The sequence below is a fragment of the Balaenoptera acutorostrata genome, chromosome 9 (genome assembly GCF_949987535.1).
Source record: "Balaenoptera acutorostrata chromosome 9, mBalAcu1.1, whole genome shotgun sequence".
NCBI classification, from domain to species: Eukaryota; Metazoa; Chordata; class Mammalia; order Artiodactyla; family Balaenopteridae; genus Balaenoptera; species Balaenoptera acutorostrata.
In genome coordinates this window covers 109800569-109817719 of record NC_080072.1, presented here as the reverse complement: position 1 = coordinate 109817719, position 17151 = coordinate 109800569, and the positions used below count along the sequence as shown (strand labels likewise).

The following is a 17151-nucleotide window of genomic DNA, read 5'->3' as shown; positions in this document are numbered from 1 at the left end:
TGCGATGAAGAGTGGCCCCCGCTCGCCGCAACTGGAGAAAGCCCTCGCACAGAAACGAAGACCCAACACAGCCAAAAATAAATAAATAAATAAAATTGGTTGCAGTTTCTTTAAAAAAAAAAAAAAACACTTTGCCTGCATCCATAGAGTGCCAAAGACAGCTAACTTTCTCTCTTTTTTCCATTTTTCTTTATTGTGGTAAAATACACATAACATAAAATTTACCATTTTAACCACTTTTAAGCATACAATTCAGTGGCATTAAGAACATTCACAATGTTGTACAGCCATCAGATTTATCTCCCCAAATCTCTCATCATCCCAAACAGAAACTCTATACCCATGAAATAATAACTCCCCATCCCCTGCTCCTGGTAACTTCTATTCTACTTTCTGTCCCTATGAATTTGCCTGTTCTAAGTACCTCATAGAAGTTGTGTCATACAATATTTGTCCTTTGGTGTCTGACATTTCACTCAGCATAATGGCTTCAAGGTCCTTCCTTGTTATAGCCTGCGTCAGGATTTTATACACTCATTTCCTTAAGGCTGGATGATATTTGGTTGTGTGTACAGACCACGTTTTGTTTATCCATTCCTCCACGGATGGGCACTTGGGTTGCTTCTATTTTTGGCTATTGTGAATAATGCTGCTATGACCATTGGGGTGCAAATATCTGTTTGAGTCTCTGCTTTCAACTTTTGGGGGTATATACCTAGAAGTGGAATTGCTAGATCATATGGTAATTCCATTTTTAATTTTTTGAGGAACGAAGAACTGTTTTCCACAGTGGCTGTACCGGTTTACCTTCCCACCAGCAGTGCACAAGGGTCCTAATTCAGTTTCTCTGTATCATCACCATTTTTAAAAACTGATAACCATCCTAATAGGCATAAAGTAGTATCGAATTATGGTTTTGATTTGCATTTCCCTAATGACTAGAGATGTGGAAAAGCCAGGGTGAGATCTCAGAGAGTGGTGATGCCTTAACCATGTGCTTCTTGTTTAGGCTGAGGGCCTCTCGCATCCTCGTCAAGGGAAGTTTAACCTCCCCCCTTTCATACAACAGGAGAACTGCCTCTTAATATTCACAGCCCTCTTCTTCCATGGTTGTAGGCCCCTGAATTTGTCTGGGCATGTGGTCATCCAAAGTGGATGGTACCTTTCCCACCCTCTCCTGCATCTCAATGTGGCCGTGTGACCAAGTTCTGGCCCAAGGCGTGTGAGGAAGGGTGTCCTGTGAGGGCTTCCAGGGAGGGAGCTTCTTTGGGATGCAGTCCGCGTGTGCGTTCTGCCCCTTCTTCTGTTTCTTCTCTTTCATCTCACGGCCTGGCCCAAGGATGCTGCCAACTTAGACCATGTACAATGGATCCAAGCCACAGACAGGATGGGGTCCCTCAGAAACTCCAGCCAGGAACACGGTGGAATGTTTTTGTAACCAGAGATAAATTCCTGTCTTCTTTAAACCACTCTCACTGTGTATTGTTGTCATTTGTGGCTGAATCCAATGGTAATGGATATTTCCAAATACGTGTCTCCTTCTTTAAATGCTAACGATACTGGTCTGTCCCCTTCTCTTTAAGACCCATTTTTCTGCCTGTGCTCAAGATTTGCTCCCACCCCACCCTCTACATTCCCCGAGGGCCCTCACCCAGTCCGACACCTCCTGTGCCCCCCTTCATGCCCCCCTGTAGCAGCCCCTACCACACACATTCAGAGCCGGCTTCCCCATCTTACAAAGGTAACAACCTTCTCTCCATCTGCAGCCCACCCTTGGTCTCCCTACTTTCTCTCTCTTTAAAAAATTTTGAAATAATTATCCACATTTTTATTCTCACCCCACTTTATCCCCACACTATGGCTCCAGCCCACAAGACTGTTCTCCCAAGAGGACAGAAGATATTCATCCCTAAGTCAGACCTTACTTGATCTTCAGCAGCATTTGATTAGGCTAACACTCCTGCCTTCCCCAAACACATGTCCTCTGACCCCGATGCCGTCATCCTCTCCTGGTTTTTCTCCCATGTTTTGGCCACTTCTCGTCAATCGTTTTCCCAAGATCTTGTCCCTTCCCAATCCTTAAATCCTAGTTGTCTGCCCCATTTCTCTTCACCTCCTCTCTACTCTCTTCCTGGGTAATTAACTGTGTCTGTGTTGAAGACCGTCTTCATTCAAGCTCAGATAACTTTCCAGGGTTCCAGAGCCGTCCAACTAACTTCATAGTGCAGTGCTCTGTGTACACCAATAAAACCATTATGACCCAAACTGCATTCATCACCACCCCCCTAAAACCTGCCTGTGTCCCATTTACCCAGATACTAGAAGTCCTCTTCCATTTCCCTTTCTCACACACCATTGTTTTTGCTCTCCATCTCCAGGTCACACCCTCTAAGTCCAGGACCCTTGGATACCCGTGTCTCTGCGTCTCCGCCAGGTATTCTCACCTGGTTAACTCATGCCTGATTGGCTGCCATACCTCTACTCTTGTCCCCTTTTAATTCACTCCCCCACTGCAACTAGAGGAACATTTTAACATTTTTAAGTAACCCAAACAATGTTATTTAACGATTAAAACTGCAAAGCTAATCATGCTACTGTCGGGCATACAGCCCTTCCACACCCTTTCTTCCCTCAGAATACACTCTTTAACAAGAACCATAAAGCCATTCAAGGTCTGACCTGTGACTACTTCTCTACCTAAACCCCTTGTCTTTCTACCTAGAACCTGCCCCTCCACCCCCGCTTTATCCCCACAAACTATACAAACACATTCAATCTAGCCAGATGGGATACTGGATTCCTAAATTCCTACCATTCTCTCCTGCCTCTAGGCTTTGGCCTACGCCATTTCCTTTCATTGTAACACTTTTCTCTCCTCTTACCTGGTTGAATCTCTTCACCTTTGTGTCTCAGCTTTAACATCTCTTCCTTCTAGAAGAGTTCTCTGACCTCAGAAATCTAGATGCTGCCATAGCAAACATGACTTGCTTTTATCCCAGCACATAGTATGTTGTATTGAATTGTCTTACTTCACTGAGTATAAGAACCAGGACCTGTTGTTTATGGCCAGCACACAGTAGAGTCTGAATAAATCATTCTGGAGTGGATGATATATAAATGTAAGTAAGAACTCGGCCATGCCCTTGAATCTATGATTTTGCTTTTTTTTAATCATTCACCTTGGTGATGTGGACGTGACAAGTCTATATCACTTGGGGATGACACGAAGCTGATGGTGACAGCTTATCAGAATACAAAAATAGTCTCAGTGGATTTAAATAATGGGCCCACGTGAAATGAAATTTCATATACTTAAAAGCAAGGATGGGAGAGGTCTTGAATAATTTTAGTCAGGGTAATGAGTGCAACGCCAATGAGCAATCGCATGGAATATCTGAAAAGGAAAAGAAATGAATATAATAATAAAGTGGTCCTAGATATAAAGTCCAAACGGTGGTAGTTAATAGCCCACTCCACACCCTACCGATCAGACTATATCAGGAACAATCTCTCTGGTAATGCCTTTTAGTGGATCATTATCAAACTGGAGCAACGTTAGAAGATAGTGATCAGGGTGATTAGTGGTCTAGAAGTGATGCCCGTGATAAAGACGAGAGGGAACTAAGAGTGTCAAGATAAGATAACTTGGGTCCATAATAGTCTTCTCTTAGAAAGAAACTGCATCACACAATATTACTTGTATTCTGAGTGGCTCTAACTGGCATAAGTTACGAAGAGGCAAATTTTTGCTCCACGTAGATTCTCCAGGATTGTATTCAACTGCAAGTAATTGAAACCTAATTATATGGGGATTTTTTTTCCATAAATAATAAGTGTGGACATAGGTATTCCAGAGCTGGCATCACTGCTATGTTTTCTTGAACTTGGGGTCCTTCTGTTAGATTGAGCCATGTGAAATTGTTCATACTCAGCTATTTTTGATTTACTAAAACAGCAAGTCCATTTAGTTCAACCTAAGAGCTTCCTGTTTTGCCATTCTGGATGTGTTTGCCATTCTGATGCCATTTTGTCCTCCTGTTTGCAAGTTGGTTCCTGGACCCCTGCGTAGTATGCCAGGCTCTCAGTCAAGAAAAGGCTGGAGGAGGGGGGTGGTAGGGTTCACAAAGCACAGCCTTCCTGAGTATAACCCACAAACTCCCACCCGGGAAACTTCTGCTCACTTTCCATTGGCCTGACCTGCATGGCATGACCATCCTCACAGCTCTAAGGAAATCTCAGAGGTATGTATTATAAACAGGCACATTGCTGCCCTGAACAAGTTTAGAGCCCTGTTTATAAAGAGGAAGGATAGAATTTATACTGAACAGTATTTTCTCACAGAGTTTATCCACTATGCAAAGGGAGGCTAGTATCAGTTGATCTCCACTGTATCTGCACTGTAGAGTCATAGGTGTTTCAAAGCAGAGGTGACCTTGCCCCATTCTGATCCATTTAATGAGAATTTTTGTGAGTTGAATCTGGGCCTCTGCTTATGACAATCTCCACAGGCGATTTGGATAGATAGCCGGAACTGGGACCACGACTCTGGCAGTGAGCATGTGCTCACTGGAAATCCTGGAGTTGGTGAGCAGGAATTAGCGAACATCATTCAGGTGGGATGGTTGTCTTGGGTGGGGGATCGGGCTAACTCCAAGGTACCTCCCGCAACTCTAGAAGTCCAAAAACGCTTCTGGGTTTGATGATTAAACTATTCTAGCCTTGGACAAGGATTCAGCAGTGCAAGAAAGTAATGAAAAAGTGGTGATAAGACATTTGGATCCTCCTATTCAGAAGTTTTACGGGAAAAGGAAGAAGAAATATAGAATAATCATTCTTATTTGCTTTCAGACTGGGCAAAATGGTTTATCTACCTGCAGATGTCTGTGCATCACCAATTGCATTGAGAAAGAAGGTTGTCAATCTTTTCATGTTTGGGCCAGGTGTCCTCTGGCTGTTTAGAGGACAGTCAAATGCCGTGGGGGGCAATGGATGGTGAAGAAAGAGGCAGAGCAGGTTGGAAGAAGCAAGTAAGAAGCACTCGCCCACTTTCCTTCTCCAGATAAACAAATCCCCCCAGTCACTCTCCTCTTTTCTCAGGTGCACCCTTCCCTGGCCCCTGGTGCCCCCTCTGATGCCAAAGTGGTTCAGAGAGCAGTCGCTTCCTCCACACCTCGGACCCACTGACCACTGGAGGTCCCACTTCCTGCTCTTGGGTGAGTTTAGCCAGGAAGAGTGAGCTCATCTCCCGCTCCCTGGGCGCCTATCACATCTGGTTTACATCTGGTTATAACCAGGAGGGATTACTGATGTGTGGGATTACATATTCAGGGTCCAAAAAAGATCTTGTCGGAAGAAGATACGAGTTGAATCTAATAAAAAGACTTCAGAAAGGGTAAGTTTCGAGGCCAGGCTGCCGCGTGCACAGTACAACACAGGCATAGGAGAAGGAAGGGTTAATTACAGCTCACCCTGAGTCTATAGGGTTCTGTGGCTCCTCACACACCTAAGGGCGTCTTTCTCTCTCTCTCTCTCTCCCCCCTTTCGTCTTATCCATAAACGCGGGTCGCCCGTGCGTCAGGTACTGTGCTGAGTGGGCAGATGTACAAGGCGGTCCCGGGCCTCCAGGAGTTCACGGGCCAGTGAGGGGAGACAGACGTGTCAGCAGGTAGGCACACAGATGTCAGCGGACACGAAGGCCGGAAGGAACTGCCAGAGCAGTGGAGGCAGAACAGAGAGAAGGAGGGGCTCCAAAGGGACGCCGAGCCTGGAGTTTTGTCCTGAGTCACAACAAGCGTTTTCCAGGTGGGCGGGGCAGCCCTCAGCAGGGGGAGCATGTGCCCGAGTACTAGGCGGCGGAAACCTCAGAAAAGCCCTAGGAATCCACGGACCGGGGGTAGGGTGAGGCGAGAGGCCGGCGCCCCTGGGTCATGCCTTTCCAAAGAGCTGAGACTTCATTTTATCCTGATCCGGAATCAGGAGAGGCTACATCCTGTAATATTCTGGGCTACTCGGAGCACACTGGGAGGAGATTTACCTTAAAAAGAACATAAAGTAGCCAGAATAACTTTAGAAAAGGGCCATCAGCACCCTATCTATGAATGATTATACAGAGAAATATAGGAGAAAAGCTTGGAATATTTAACTAAGGGAGAAGGGGAGGGAATCCTGTTTTCAAATATTTGAAGAAAAGTCATGTGGAAGAAAAATCAGCCTTGTGGGTAGTAGTATTAGCAGCAATCATAATACTATTAGGTGATATTTACTGAGAGCTTACTATGTGCCAAGCACTTTATCTGCAGTAACTTATTTAATCCTCATACCAGCCTTAAAGGTAAGACTCAGAAGTAGCTCTGTTTTATACAAGAGGAAACTGAATCACCCACAGAAGTTGATTAAATCGCCAAAGGTTTCAGACTAGGAAGTGGCAGAGCCAAGGTTTGGACCCAGGCAATCCAGCCGCTATGTTGTGTGTTCTCTCCAGACCTCGAGCAAATGGCTGGAATGGATAAGAAGACAGATTCTCCTTCTCCTTTGTCTCCCTGTCTTCCTGAACGGTCAGATGTAATAGCTCTCCGGAGAGATGCAAGTTCCCCCCATACTGGAGACAGAAGTTAGGGGACCACTGCAGCTGTACTTTTGGGGTGTTAGAGCTCCAAGAGAGGGATTGAACTAAACCATCCTGAACGTTCCTCTGGGTTCGGCTGGCTGCGACTCTGGCTTGCCTGACACAGCAGCGTGAACACTTTGTGAGTTACCCAGTGACTGCACTTGGTACAAATTTGCATGATAGCTCTGCTCCCCTGGCGCCTCCTACACCTGCTGACTCCATCAAAACAGGCAAGCTTTCACTCCTGCCTGCACTGCAGGGTCTGACCTGGCTTGGAGGGGAGGGCCAGCATCACTCTGCCTAACACAGTAGCTGCCAAATTGCCATTGGGGTTCTGAGCACGGAGCCTTTGTCGCCTGTGAGAAGGAGAGCGGTGGAAGCAGCAGGCTTCATAGCCAGTTCCTGGGGAGCGAGCGGGAGTGGAGGCCAGGAGGGAGAAATGCAAAGCTTCACACTTATGAATGGAGTTTCTGCCAAGGCTCACCATCACTTAGCTTGCTCTAAACCTGCCTCTAACACATTCATTCTTGACCCATATTCACATATTCCAAGGCTCCTGAATTTCTCCTATAGGGTTGATCGTTATTGTTCCTGAGTCCCCCTACCTGAAATGCCGTGACTAGTTCATCCTTTCTTCCCACCTGAAGGATGCCTTCTTGATGAAGAAGCGCATGCATGTACGGATATGTGATACAGTATGTATGATACAGTGTGTAGTGTTTGTGTGCACACACACCACTCACACGTTCCAACTTTGGTCGTCCGTCTGTGACTGTGTTCATATTCTTAGCTTCCTACAAACAGAGACTGCTTCTGAATATTTTCTTCTAGCACCACTACCTTTCAAGGAGTAGACTCAAAAAGACGATTTGCGGAATTGCAAAATGTGGGACTTGAAATGAAACTTGAAAATCTTTTAGTCCAACTGCTTTATTTTAGAGATGAAGCAACTGAGGCTCATGGAGTGGATGTGTCTTATTCCAGGTCGGAGAACATTTTCAGATGACTTGAGAGGTATGGTTTGCAAACCTGGCCACAGATTGGAACCCCTTAGAGAGCTCTGAAAAATATCCAAACAGCTCACAATGAGACTGTGATGTAATTGTTCTGGGATAGGGTCCAGACATTGACACTTTTATAAAGTTCCTCAGGTGATTCTATGGTAGAACAAATTTGAAGACCACTGGCTTAGAAAATGGGAATATTGCAAATAAAGATACATTGCACCTACCCACTGAGGACCTTCTAACATCTGACACAGGGTCAGAAGAGGTAGAATTGCTCCAGGTTGCTTGACTTGGAAGAATCATGGGTCCGTGAGAAAGGCACTTACCTGTTCTCCTACAGGGGAAAAGCTAAGAAGCATCACCACCACTATGGGAATGCAGACAGAAGCAGTGGGGTAAGCAATGTTCCTAAAGCATCCGGGGGCAGCTACAGCACACAATGTGAGCGGAAGAAAAGCTCGACTCCCTTTGGGTACATAAGGCTGAACACACAAGTTGACAATTGAAAGAAGACTTGTGTCCCAACCACAGTTGGAGCATCAGAGGAGAACAAATAAATGACGACGTGTGTCTATTATTCCAGGAACCCTAAATTAGGGTGTGATGAGTGGGTAGCAAAAAAAAAAAAATAGGTTCTCAGAAGGGAGGTCATCTTAAGTCTACCTTGAAATTTGAATCCCTCAGAGTCCCCTGAACTGCATTTGCCTCACCCCGACCAGCTGCCTCAGCAAACCCTGCCCTGCCCTGTGTAAGTGGCCCCCATTGCCCCCTTTGACCGTCTAGTTCTATGCAGAAGGCAGGGCACAAACGTGGTGGACAGGCCGCTGGATAGGATGGCAACGGTGCCAAGAATCAACCAATAACTCGAATGACAAGAGCCAGTAGTCACAAAGCCAACCACCTCACACCAGGTTTCGCCATCCTTGTGCTAACTGAGGGAGCGTCACACAGCCCTGAGCCCCTTGCGGCAGGAGTCAAGGTGGTGTAGCAGAGGCAGCAGCTGCTACAGGATGGACCCAGAGCCAGGTGGAGCTTCCTCCCCCAGTGCTCCCCACCTAAAAACAAGCATCCAGGGTTGCTGTGTTCTTCCCGCCCATCATAATTTGCACAAGCAACTGTGCAGGAGGCCATGACACGCAACATGCCCCCCCTTGCTTCTGGTCCTGTTGCTTCTTCCCAATGTGATTATAAAGAACGGCAAATCAAATCAAATCTGGGAGACTGTACTCTTTTTTTTTTTTAAGAATTTTTTTGATGTGGACCATTATTAAAGTCTTTTATTGAATTTGTTACCATATTGCTTCTGTTTTATGTTTTGGTTTTTCGGCCACGAGGCATGTAGAATCTTAGCTCCCCAACCAAGGATCAAACTCGCACCCCCTGTATTGGAAGGTGAAGTCTTAACCACTGGACCACCAGGGAAGTCCCCATACTCTGTCTTTAGTTGCTTTGATCACTGATATATTCCCAGCACCTACGACAATGCAGGGAACATAATAGGAACTCAATAAACACTTGCCAGGTGATTGAACCAACGGACAAATAAACAACTAGATCTAGTCTGTGTTGGATTAGAGTTTGGTGACACCACCACCAAGGAGAAGCAAAGGAGGCACCTCTGGAGAGTGAATTTGAATGAGCAATTGAAGCCAAAACCCGTCCATCTTTTGAACATTCTTCTATTACTGTAAAGGACAATACTCTTCGAGAAGCCAAAAAAAAAAAAAAAGAAAGAAAGAAATCAAATTTAGTAACCTAAGATGTCCTTAGTAACAGAGCTGAAGAACGTGTTTTCCAATATTTGGTTTCTCAGCTTGACAGTCTCTCTTGAAATACTTTTTTCTCAGCAATGAAAATGTGAATCGTTGTTGGTTTGTTCTGCGGTTTGCAAATGACTTACAGAGCTCTTCTGGCAGAGTTTCTGTTTTTCTTCTTGCAAGTAAACCAAAGGCCATTTCTCTAATATGACTTAAGTGGGGGAGATTCTGAGATCTCCTGTCCTGGTTTTGGAAAGAGGAGAAAAGGTAGGGAGGCAAGCAGAAAGAAGAACGAGGGCACGGGAGCAAGCAGGTTGTAGAAGCTAAACAGAAGCAGGAAAGAGGCAAAGGGAAAAGGGACGTGGAACACCGGAGTGTCGGGGACACGCAACAGCTGAGGACGCTGCCGTCACTGGGGTCCCAGCCACACTTATGGGGCATGAACTCGCCACTGGTTCTTTGGTCCCCCCACCATCACTGCACCGCGTCATCTGGGCTCCTTGTGACCCGGGAGGACAGACCCCCCTCCTCTCCTGGGCAAGCCTGTGCAAGGCAGAGCAGCCCCTGCCAGCTTGACCCAGATCTGTCAGCTGATCAATTATGTTTCCCACGGAGGAGAGGGGAAAATGAAAGGGAGAAAGAAAAGGGGAGAGAGAGAAAGAGAATAGGGAGGGCAGAGAAGAGGAGGAGAGAGGGCAGAAAGACGGAGGGAGGGAAGGGGAGAGGAAGAGAGGGAGAAGCAGGGAGAGCGAGAAGGAGCGGGATGGCGGAGGAACACACATCTCTTCGCGGAAGCTCCTGTAAGTCTAAGCTGCCACAGCAAGAGCGGGCTCAGTCCAGAAGGTTGCAGAAACAGATACATAAATACATAAAATAAAATACAAATTCTAGAGGTTACTGGACGAAATCAGTCAAGGCAGAGGATAGAGTCCTCTTCTTCCCACCCTTTGCCAATACAGCTTAGAGCTGTTTTTTTCCCCTCTAGAACTCTTGGCTTCACCCTCCTCCTCCCCAGGGCCCCTCCCACTGCCATTGGTCCCACCCCCTTGCCCCTCCCTGAACAGTCTCCCCCCTACAAAACGATGGGAGGTATGGTCCCCACCACACGTCTCTTCTAAATCCCTTCCTGTCTTCACCAGCGCATCCTCTAAGGGCAGGAGGCCTCTGCCACCAGGTGGGAGGAGACACCTGGGAAGATGTGGTACCCAACCCCATCCGACCTGTGCACCGTCGATTACCTTATTTTTGCGTGTTTTCATTTTTTATGTTTAATTAGTTTTATTGAATTTCAAATGACTACAGACATAAAGTAAACATGTAACAAGCCAGTAGAGCAGAAAGAGAAGGAGCTGCGTAAATACCAGCAGGCTCAGCATGGAGCTCCACTTAGCACCACATGTTTGCCGCGTTACAAGCCTTAATGAGTCCTTACAACACCCAGGGGAGTTGCTTCCCATGCTGAGGCAGGTGGGGAGACGGGCGCACAGAGGGAAGTATTTCCACCTACAGAAAACATGGGGGACTTTGAGTTTGGATGTACCTGCTCCCCACCCAGCCGTGCTCAGGCCACCAGAACTGGCTGGAAATCTGGCAGGCACGCTCATTAGGGTATTTGAAGGGTCTGTAGGACCTCTGCTGAGGTTATATATAAAGCAAAGTGGGAGTTTTCTGCATCTTTATCATTCTAGTTGATGGGCAAGAGCAGGTCATGAGCTCCAAACCTAAAAATTCTGGAACAGAGACAAATCCTAGACACAATCATCCTCTCCAAAGTGTTTCCACCAGGAGCAGATGGCAAGAGCATCGCAAATCCTTCCAGTATGTTCCTGGACGTCCCAGAATCACGTGTCCCACATTGACTCAGAAATGTCACCACTGCTTAGGATGTTGAGAGAGCTCACCTCGTCCCAAGGGATAAACTGTGGCTAAAGCCAACACTGGTGTGGTCCATCCATGACACATAGCTGGCCCCAGCCTGGGTCACTGCTCCTCAGGGCTGCCAGACTGCATGGGTGCAGGGGCAGAGCCCCGGGGAGCTGCTGGGACACAGTGCCTGGCAGAGCACACAAGCAGGGGACCAGGAGAGGCCCTTCAGGGACAGAACTCAGCACCCTTCATCTCAGCACCATAGGAGAGGCCACTGGGAAACCACGGAAGTCAGGGGCAGATGTCACAGGGTGAGAAGGGGTTCCAGGGCTCATATTTGGCTTTAAAACTGACAAAGGGAAGAAGCAGCACCAGGACAAGGCTGTGTGCCTGGCAACTAAAGCTGCGACCCAAGAATGGCCCCGGCTGGGACCCTCCGGCCACCTCGATCAAATGCCCCGAGGACCGTCACCGTGTGTGAAGGGTGGAGGTGAGCAGCATTTGTTGTGCCGTCCGCGGCTCACCCATGGCTCGCCCCCAGTTGGCAGCGCCAAGCCTGGCAGCCAGGGTCCACACTGTGAAGCTCCTCTGCAGTCTCCCCTGAACGTCTTTTTGGCCATGCTTCCAAGTGCCCACAATGCTTACATCAGGCCCAGGATCCCATCATCCCAAACCGATTTTTCACTTTGCCAGTAACCATTGTTATGGTCTCATCTGCCCCCCTCACATCTCAGAAGCTCTGCCCAGCTCAGGCTGCGGCTGGCACCCAAGCGTTTACCGTGAGTGGCAGGAACTTGGCCAATCCGCCCAGCTGAACGGTGTCCATGTTGCTGGTGCCCAGAGAACGAGAGGGTGAACCTAGCCCCATCTCCTCCCCCTTCCCCGCTGCCCTGCCTGTGTGTAAGTGGGCAGGTGCGTTGATGCGGGATGTGAGAAGGTGAGAGAAAATGAGAAAGGTAAGACAGGAATCTAGCCAAGCTCCTCGGAAGGTGCTGAAAGGAGCATTAATCCTTCGAAGGAGAAACGGTCGGGTTCCCAGGAGGAGAGAAGCTGCAGCACCACCAGCCATTCCTGTCAGAGCCTCTCAGTGGCAGAAGGTGGGCGGCGTGCTGCAAAGGACAGCGGCCTAATCCCGGTCCTCACTCTGGTTCCCAGGAACTAGGAGGAGCTCTTGTTAATCAACCTCAGATCTTCTTAGGGCCAGAGCCCCAGGGCGCTAATCACCCCCTCCCTCCCGCCCATCACTAATCAGTGCTGACTCCCTCCCCATCTAAGCTGGATCATGGTTGCTGGTGGGGTAGAGGTGAGGAGCAGGTCAGGGAGGGGTCCGTCACCCGCCCCTAGCCCCGGACACCTTTTCAAGAAGGCAAGAAACCCAGGAAGTAACGGCTTTAGGAAGAGCCAGCTTAAAACAAAAACAGGAGGAGAAGAAAAAATTGCCTTAGAATGTGTACTGCATTCTAACTAGTCCCACTGGGTCAAGGCAATAGGGGTGGATTATTGCAGGCAAGACGTGGCTGCCTCAGTAATTCTGTGAGTTTGATAAGAGGTAGCTGGCCGACTCCAGCTCCCACCCCCTTGAAGAGAAAACACACATCATGTTGGCTGGCCCAACTGGCATGTGGCTCAGGGGTCTTGGGGGTCCCTTTGCCTTAAAATTGGGCAGCCCGGTTCTTTTGTGACACTTTGAAGGCTATTCAGAACTGGCTCGAGGTGGGTAGAACAAATAAGGCCATTATTCGTCTTAGGAAAAGCAGGATTTGGTAGAATGTGAGGAGAGCTGGGGTAACCAAGTCACCTCCATCCCCACCCCAAGACGGCAACAAGAATGCAAAATCAGAATTCCCCCTGGAGAATTTTGCATCACCACTTCCTTCCCATCTATTCAGGAATGATTCAAAGTATGAGCAAATATGCTTCCCTGCATTTATTTCTGATGAAAAAAAAAATCACGTATGCTAATTTATATGTAAATTCAGCATGGCCCTGGGGCTCCTGGCATGCAGCCAGTGGGGCTGTGGATGGTGGAATTTTGGCCATTGTCTCCGGTTTGAAGTTACAGATGGAAGAGACACAGACCTCAGGACAGATGGAAATTATGGCGGTCTTGGGACCTTCCCTGTCCCTTCCTCTGACCCCTCACTCCACCCCTTGCCTAGTGAGTTTCCGCTTCTGTGGTTAACATGATAGAAGCTGTTCCCCTGAGGCTCCCTGGCTCTGGACTCAGTTTCCCCCCTGCCAGAGTTGGGGCTCTGACCTCACTGGTGAGCCCCTGTTCACCCAGTACAAGCTGGGGTTTGCACACACGTGCGCGTGCACACACACACACATGCTGCCACAGCTCCTTGTTACGTAAGAGGAGTCAATCAGGGCTGCTGCCACGTGGCCTCCTTCACTCTCACACCCACCACCCCGTGAGGGAGGAGAGACACCCCGAGGCCGGCGCCCCCGAGGCTGGGTGCAGCAGGCGAGGCGAGGAGATCCCGCACAATGGACTTGCTTGCGTCCAACTCAGATCCCTCCGGGGGCCCCCTTCCTCCCCCTCGAGCCTCAGCCGAAGGTACACACGCATTTGATTCTTCCCAGCCTGGTCCCTCTGCCCACCTTGCGTGGTCACCCCTGCAACTATGGCAAGGGGACAGTCCCCAAAGCCCACCCTCAGAGGGAGGTCAGCGGGACCCGAGGTGGGGACCAGTCCGGACCACGAAAGCCCCGTGCTGCAGTGGGGAAGGGAATCAGGTGGGTGGGACTCCTCAGCCTTCTCCACCCCCTGGGAGTGAACTTTCCTCTGGGGACTCAGCTGCCAGGGCTGAGCTTCCACAAGGGGTCCTCTGGGAGATGGTGCTGGACCACCCGGGGAAAGTTTCTCTGCCCGTCTCAGTCCCTGGGAGTGCAGGGATCTTCAAAAAAGAAAGAGGCAAGCCAGACCCTCAAAGGATAGGGGGGATGGGAGCAAGCAGGTGGGCAGGTAATGCTGCTGCTGGGACATGAAAGCCGGGACACAGCGCGGGGCCACCCGGTGCAGCGAGTGGACTCAAGGTTGAAGCGGATCCCAAGCCACCCCAGCACCGCAGGGCCACGTCACAGCGCGCGCTCAGCCCCAGCAAGCCTGGCCCCAACTGCAGCCCCTCGGCTCCGCTTCCCAGAAGAGGAAGAAACCGAACATTAGCATTCGACTCTTCACGCCTCTCTCCCTTCAACTTAGGAGAGCTTTCCAGAATTTCAGAGCCCTGCTGGCTCCTACAGCCTCTTACCCGCTTGTCACCATGCCCCGCTGCCCCCCTCCACAAACACACCCCAAAACACATGGGAAACTGCCCCGGCTGCCCACCACTGCTGCAGACTGATCCAGCCCTTCTAGCTGGCTCTCTGACCACGATGCACAGGTACCTGATTATGCCTAGCCTGCATTTTCTGTTTGCTCCTTGCAGAAGCTTTGCAAGTTTACTGGCCGATAGATATTTAAAGTTTCCTCTCGTAATTTCTTCCCAGTACCATAAGCAATGCGTTAGCAGCCCCGTCGCCCTCCGAATCCGTGATTCCATGTGTCTCCATCTATCGTGTGTGTGCAAGAATGTACGGAGGTCCAGGGGACCAGCACACAGCCACGTACCGAACGGGAGCTCCAGACACATTTTACTTCTGCACGTACATCCCCCCCCCCCCGCCCCACACACCCACCCACCGTTCCGGCAGCAGCCAGCATCAAATCAATATCCTCACAGCCTGGGAGGGAGGATGAACTCCCAGCCATGCTGGTCGGACGCTCTCTCCCCCACCTGCAAACCAACCGCACAGCAGAGCCGACTCAGAGAGTCTGCGAATCATCAACAGCACACTGTACAATTCCTGGGTCGACTGTAGGCAAATCAATAGCAAGCTCTTACCTTGAAAGAGAAACAGAGCAGCCAGCGCTGTGAAGATTGCCCAAGAGATAGAATTGTGCATTTTTGCCTGGATGGTTTTCATGATTTTTTTTTTCTTCTTTTTCTTCTTTTTTGTCAGGTTCGGGTTTTTTCTTTCTTTCTTCCTTTCCTGACAGATTGCGTTGCTCTCGAGATGGTGGAAGGAGATTTAAATCCACTGTTTTGCTGAAGGACACCACAAGAAAGCCAAGGATGGGAGAGAGTGTGACTTCTCAGTAATTATCTCTCCTCATACTCTGGCACTGAGACACCTCGTACAATCTGGCCCTGGACAGCCCTCCTACAAGCTGCAATCATTGGTTCTAATCCAAGGATTGACAGAGCTACAACACACGCGCGCGCGGGCGCACACACACACACACACACACACACACACACTCAGGAATCATTTACTGGGCAAATCAGGCTAGCTGATTAAAGAGACAGGAGCCTGGAGAGATGGCATGATAAATGCCACTTTGCCCCTTCTATATTACTTTCATTTTTTAAACTGACAATCTCAGAACCCCAAGCATCAAAAAATCCCTTTCCTTCTGACATTCCCTGGCCTCCTGAACTCAGATTCCGTTTACACTGGAAAAATCCCGCAGCCAGCAACCACTTACAGGAAATTTTAAAGGGACATTTTCATGCTTGGTGAAACTTGCAAAGATGAGTCAGATTTCATTTGTTGGTACTTATTTTCCTCTCCGATGAAAATATCATTCAATGACAAATTTTTTTTCCTCTCTCTCTCTCATCTTTCACCTTTTCCAATCAACCTCCTACTTTGTTGCTTTGAAAATAATAAATAACTTTCTATTTTCTTCTCCTGTCACTCCTGTTTCAGAATATCTGTATTACTCTTATATTTCATTCACTAAGTTTATTTCCTGAAGTCATCCATGTGTGTATGATACCGTGAAAAGAGATGGGGCTTCTGAGATTTGAGAAGAGCTGCAGTCCGAATATGGAGAAGATTCTCCAAAAGGGAACAAGGGGTGAGTTTATTCTACATGCCTCAGTCAATCCACTTTCACTAAGATAAATAATGTAAGTGCTTGTGGTTTATTTAAACTGCAGCAAGACAGACTTAGGTTAGACACACTGAAGGACTTTCTGAGTATAGACTTTGTGTGTGGTTGCAAAATGTCCTCAGAGAGTTGCAGACATGCATCTCCTTGATGATGGGTAAGAATATAACTCTGACAGAAATAATCTAATGGATGTGATGACTTTTTGAGAGATCTGCTAACTCTAAGGTCCTGAAAACTGATGATCTAATTTGTGGTTTTCTCTTACGGGAAGCAAGTTCTGTGATGCACACAAAAATTCTGGAAAACTTAGCCTGTTCACGGCACCTTCCTTAGCTGATTCTGACACATGCATACCATCATGATGCCTCAACACACACATTTTTGAAGTATTTCTTCCAGATTTCCACAGTAATTATGATACTTCTTGTAACCCCCATAATAATTTTAATGTACATATCCTTGAACTGCGTAGAACAGAAGTACTCACCGGGTGCACAGGCGAACTGGAAGCAGCGCTGCCATTTTGCACAAGCCTCAGAGGCGCTGCTCACCTTGTGCTGTGCGTGAAGGAGAGAGGCGCCCCCCGCAGGTGTGCAGCCCCACGGCTCTGAATGGAAGGGGCGGTGGGGTCTGGAGACCTGGATCCTAGCTGCAGCTCCACACAAACCGAGGGACTGGGAGCAGGTCATTTTATTTCTGTGAACCGTGGCCTCTCGTCTGTACAGTTAAAGGGCTGTGTCTCAAGTCTCTTTTCATTTTAAAGGCTTTCCATGTTAACTTTTTTTTTTTTCTGCCACTGCGTTCTAATTCACGCGTCCACCAAAATGCCCTTGATGTTCTGATCTCCCAAGGGACAAGCATCTTATCTCTAGACCGGTCTCCTTGTGCAGTGCTCCGCAGAGTGACACGTGCAGTTAGATGCTCCGGAGTGGCTTTGGCCACGGTAATAACCGCCCAGCACAGAAGGCAGGG

The 17151-nt window shown here is 48.4% G+C and overlaps 1 protein-coding gene and 1 non-coding gene across 2 annotated transcripts in view; both read right to left on the bottom strand.

The window, feature by feature from the left end:
* The window catches only part of NTM (neurotrimin), a 931513-nt gene extending 916142 nt beyond the window's left edge, over positions 1 to 15371 (bottom strand). The window contains exon 1 of the mRNA XM_057553462.1: positions 15125 to 15371. Within this exon, the coding sequence (XP_057409445.1) occupies positions 15125 to 15206 (82 nt within the window). The 5' untranslated portion in view covers positions 15207 to 15371. The remainder of the gene's footprint in view (positions 1 to 15124) is intronic.
* Positions 950 to 1069, bottom strand: LOC114238099 (U6atac minor spliceosomal RNA). The gene has a single exon (XR_003623521.1). It is a non-coding gene; the product is annotated as a U6atac minor spliceosomal RNA (small nuclear RNA).
* Positions 15372 to 17151: the final 1780 nt, after the last annotated feature.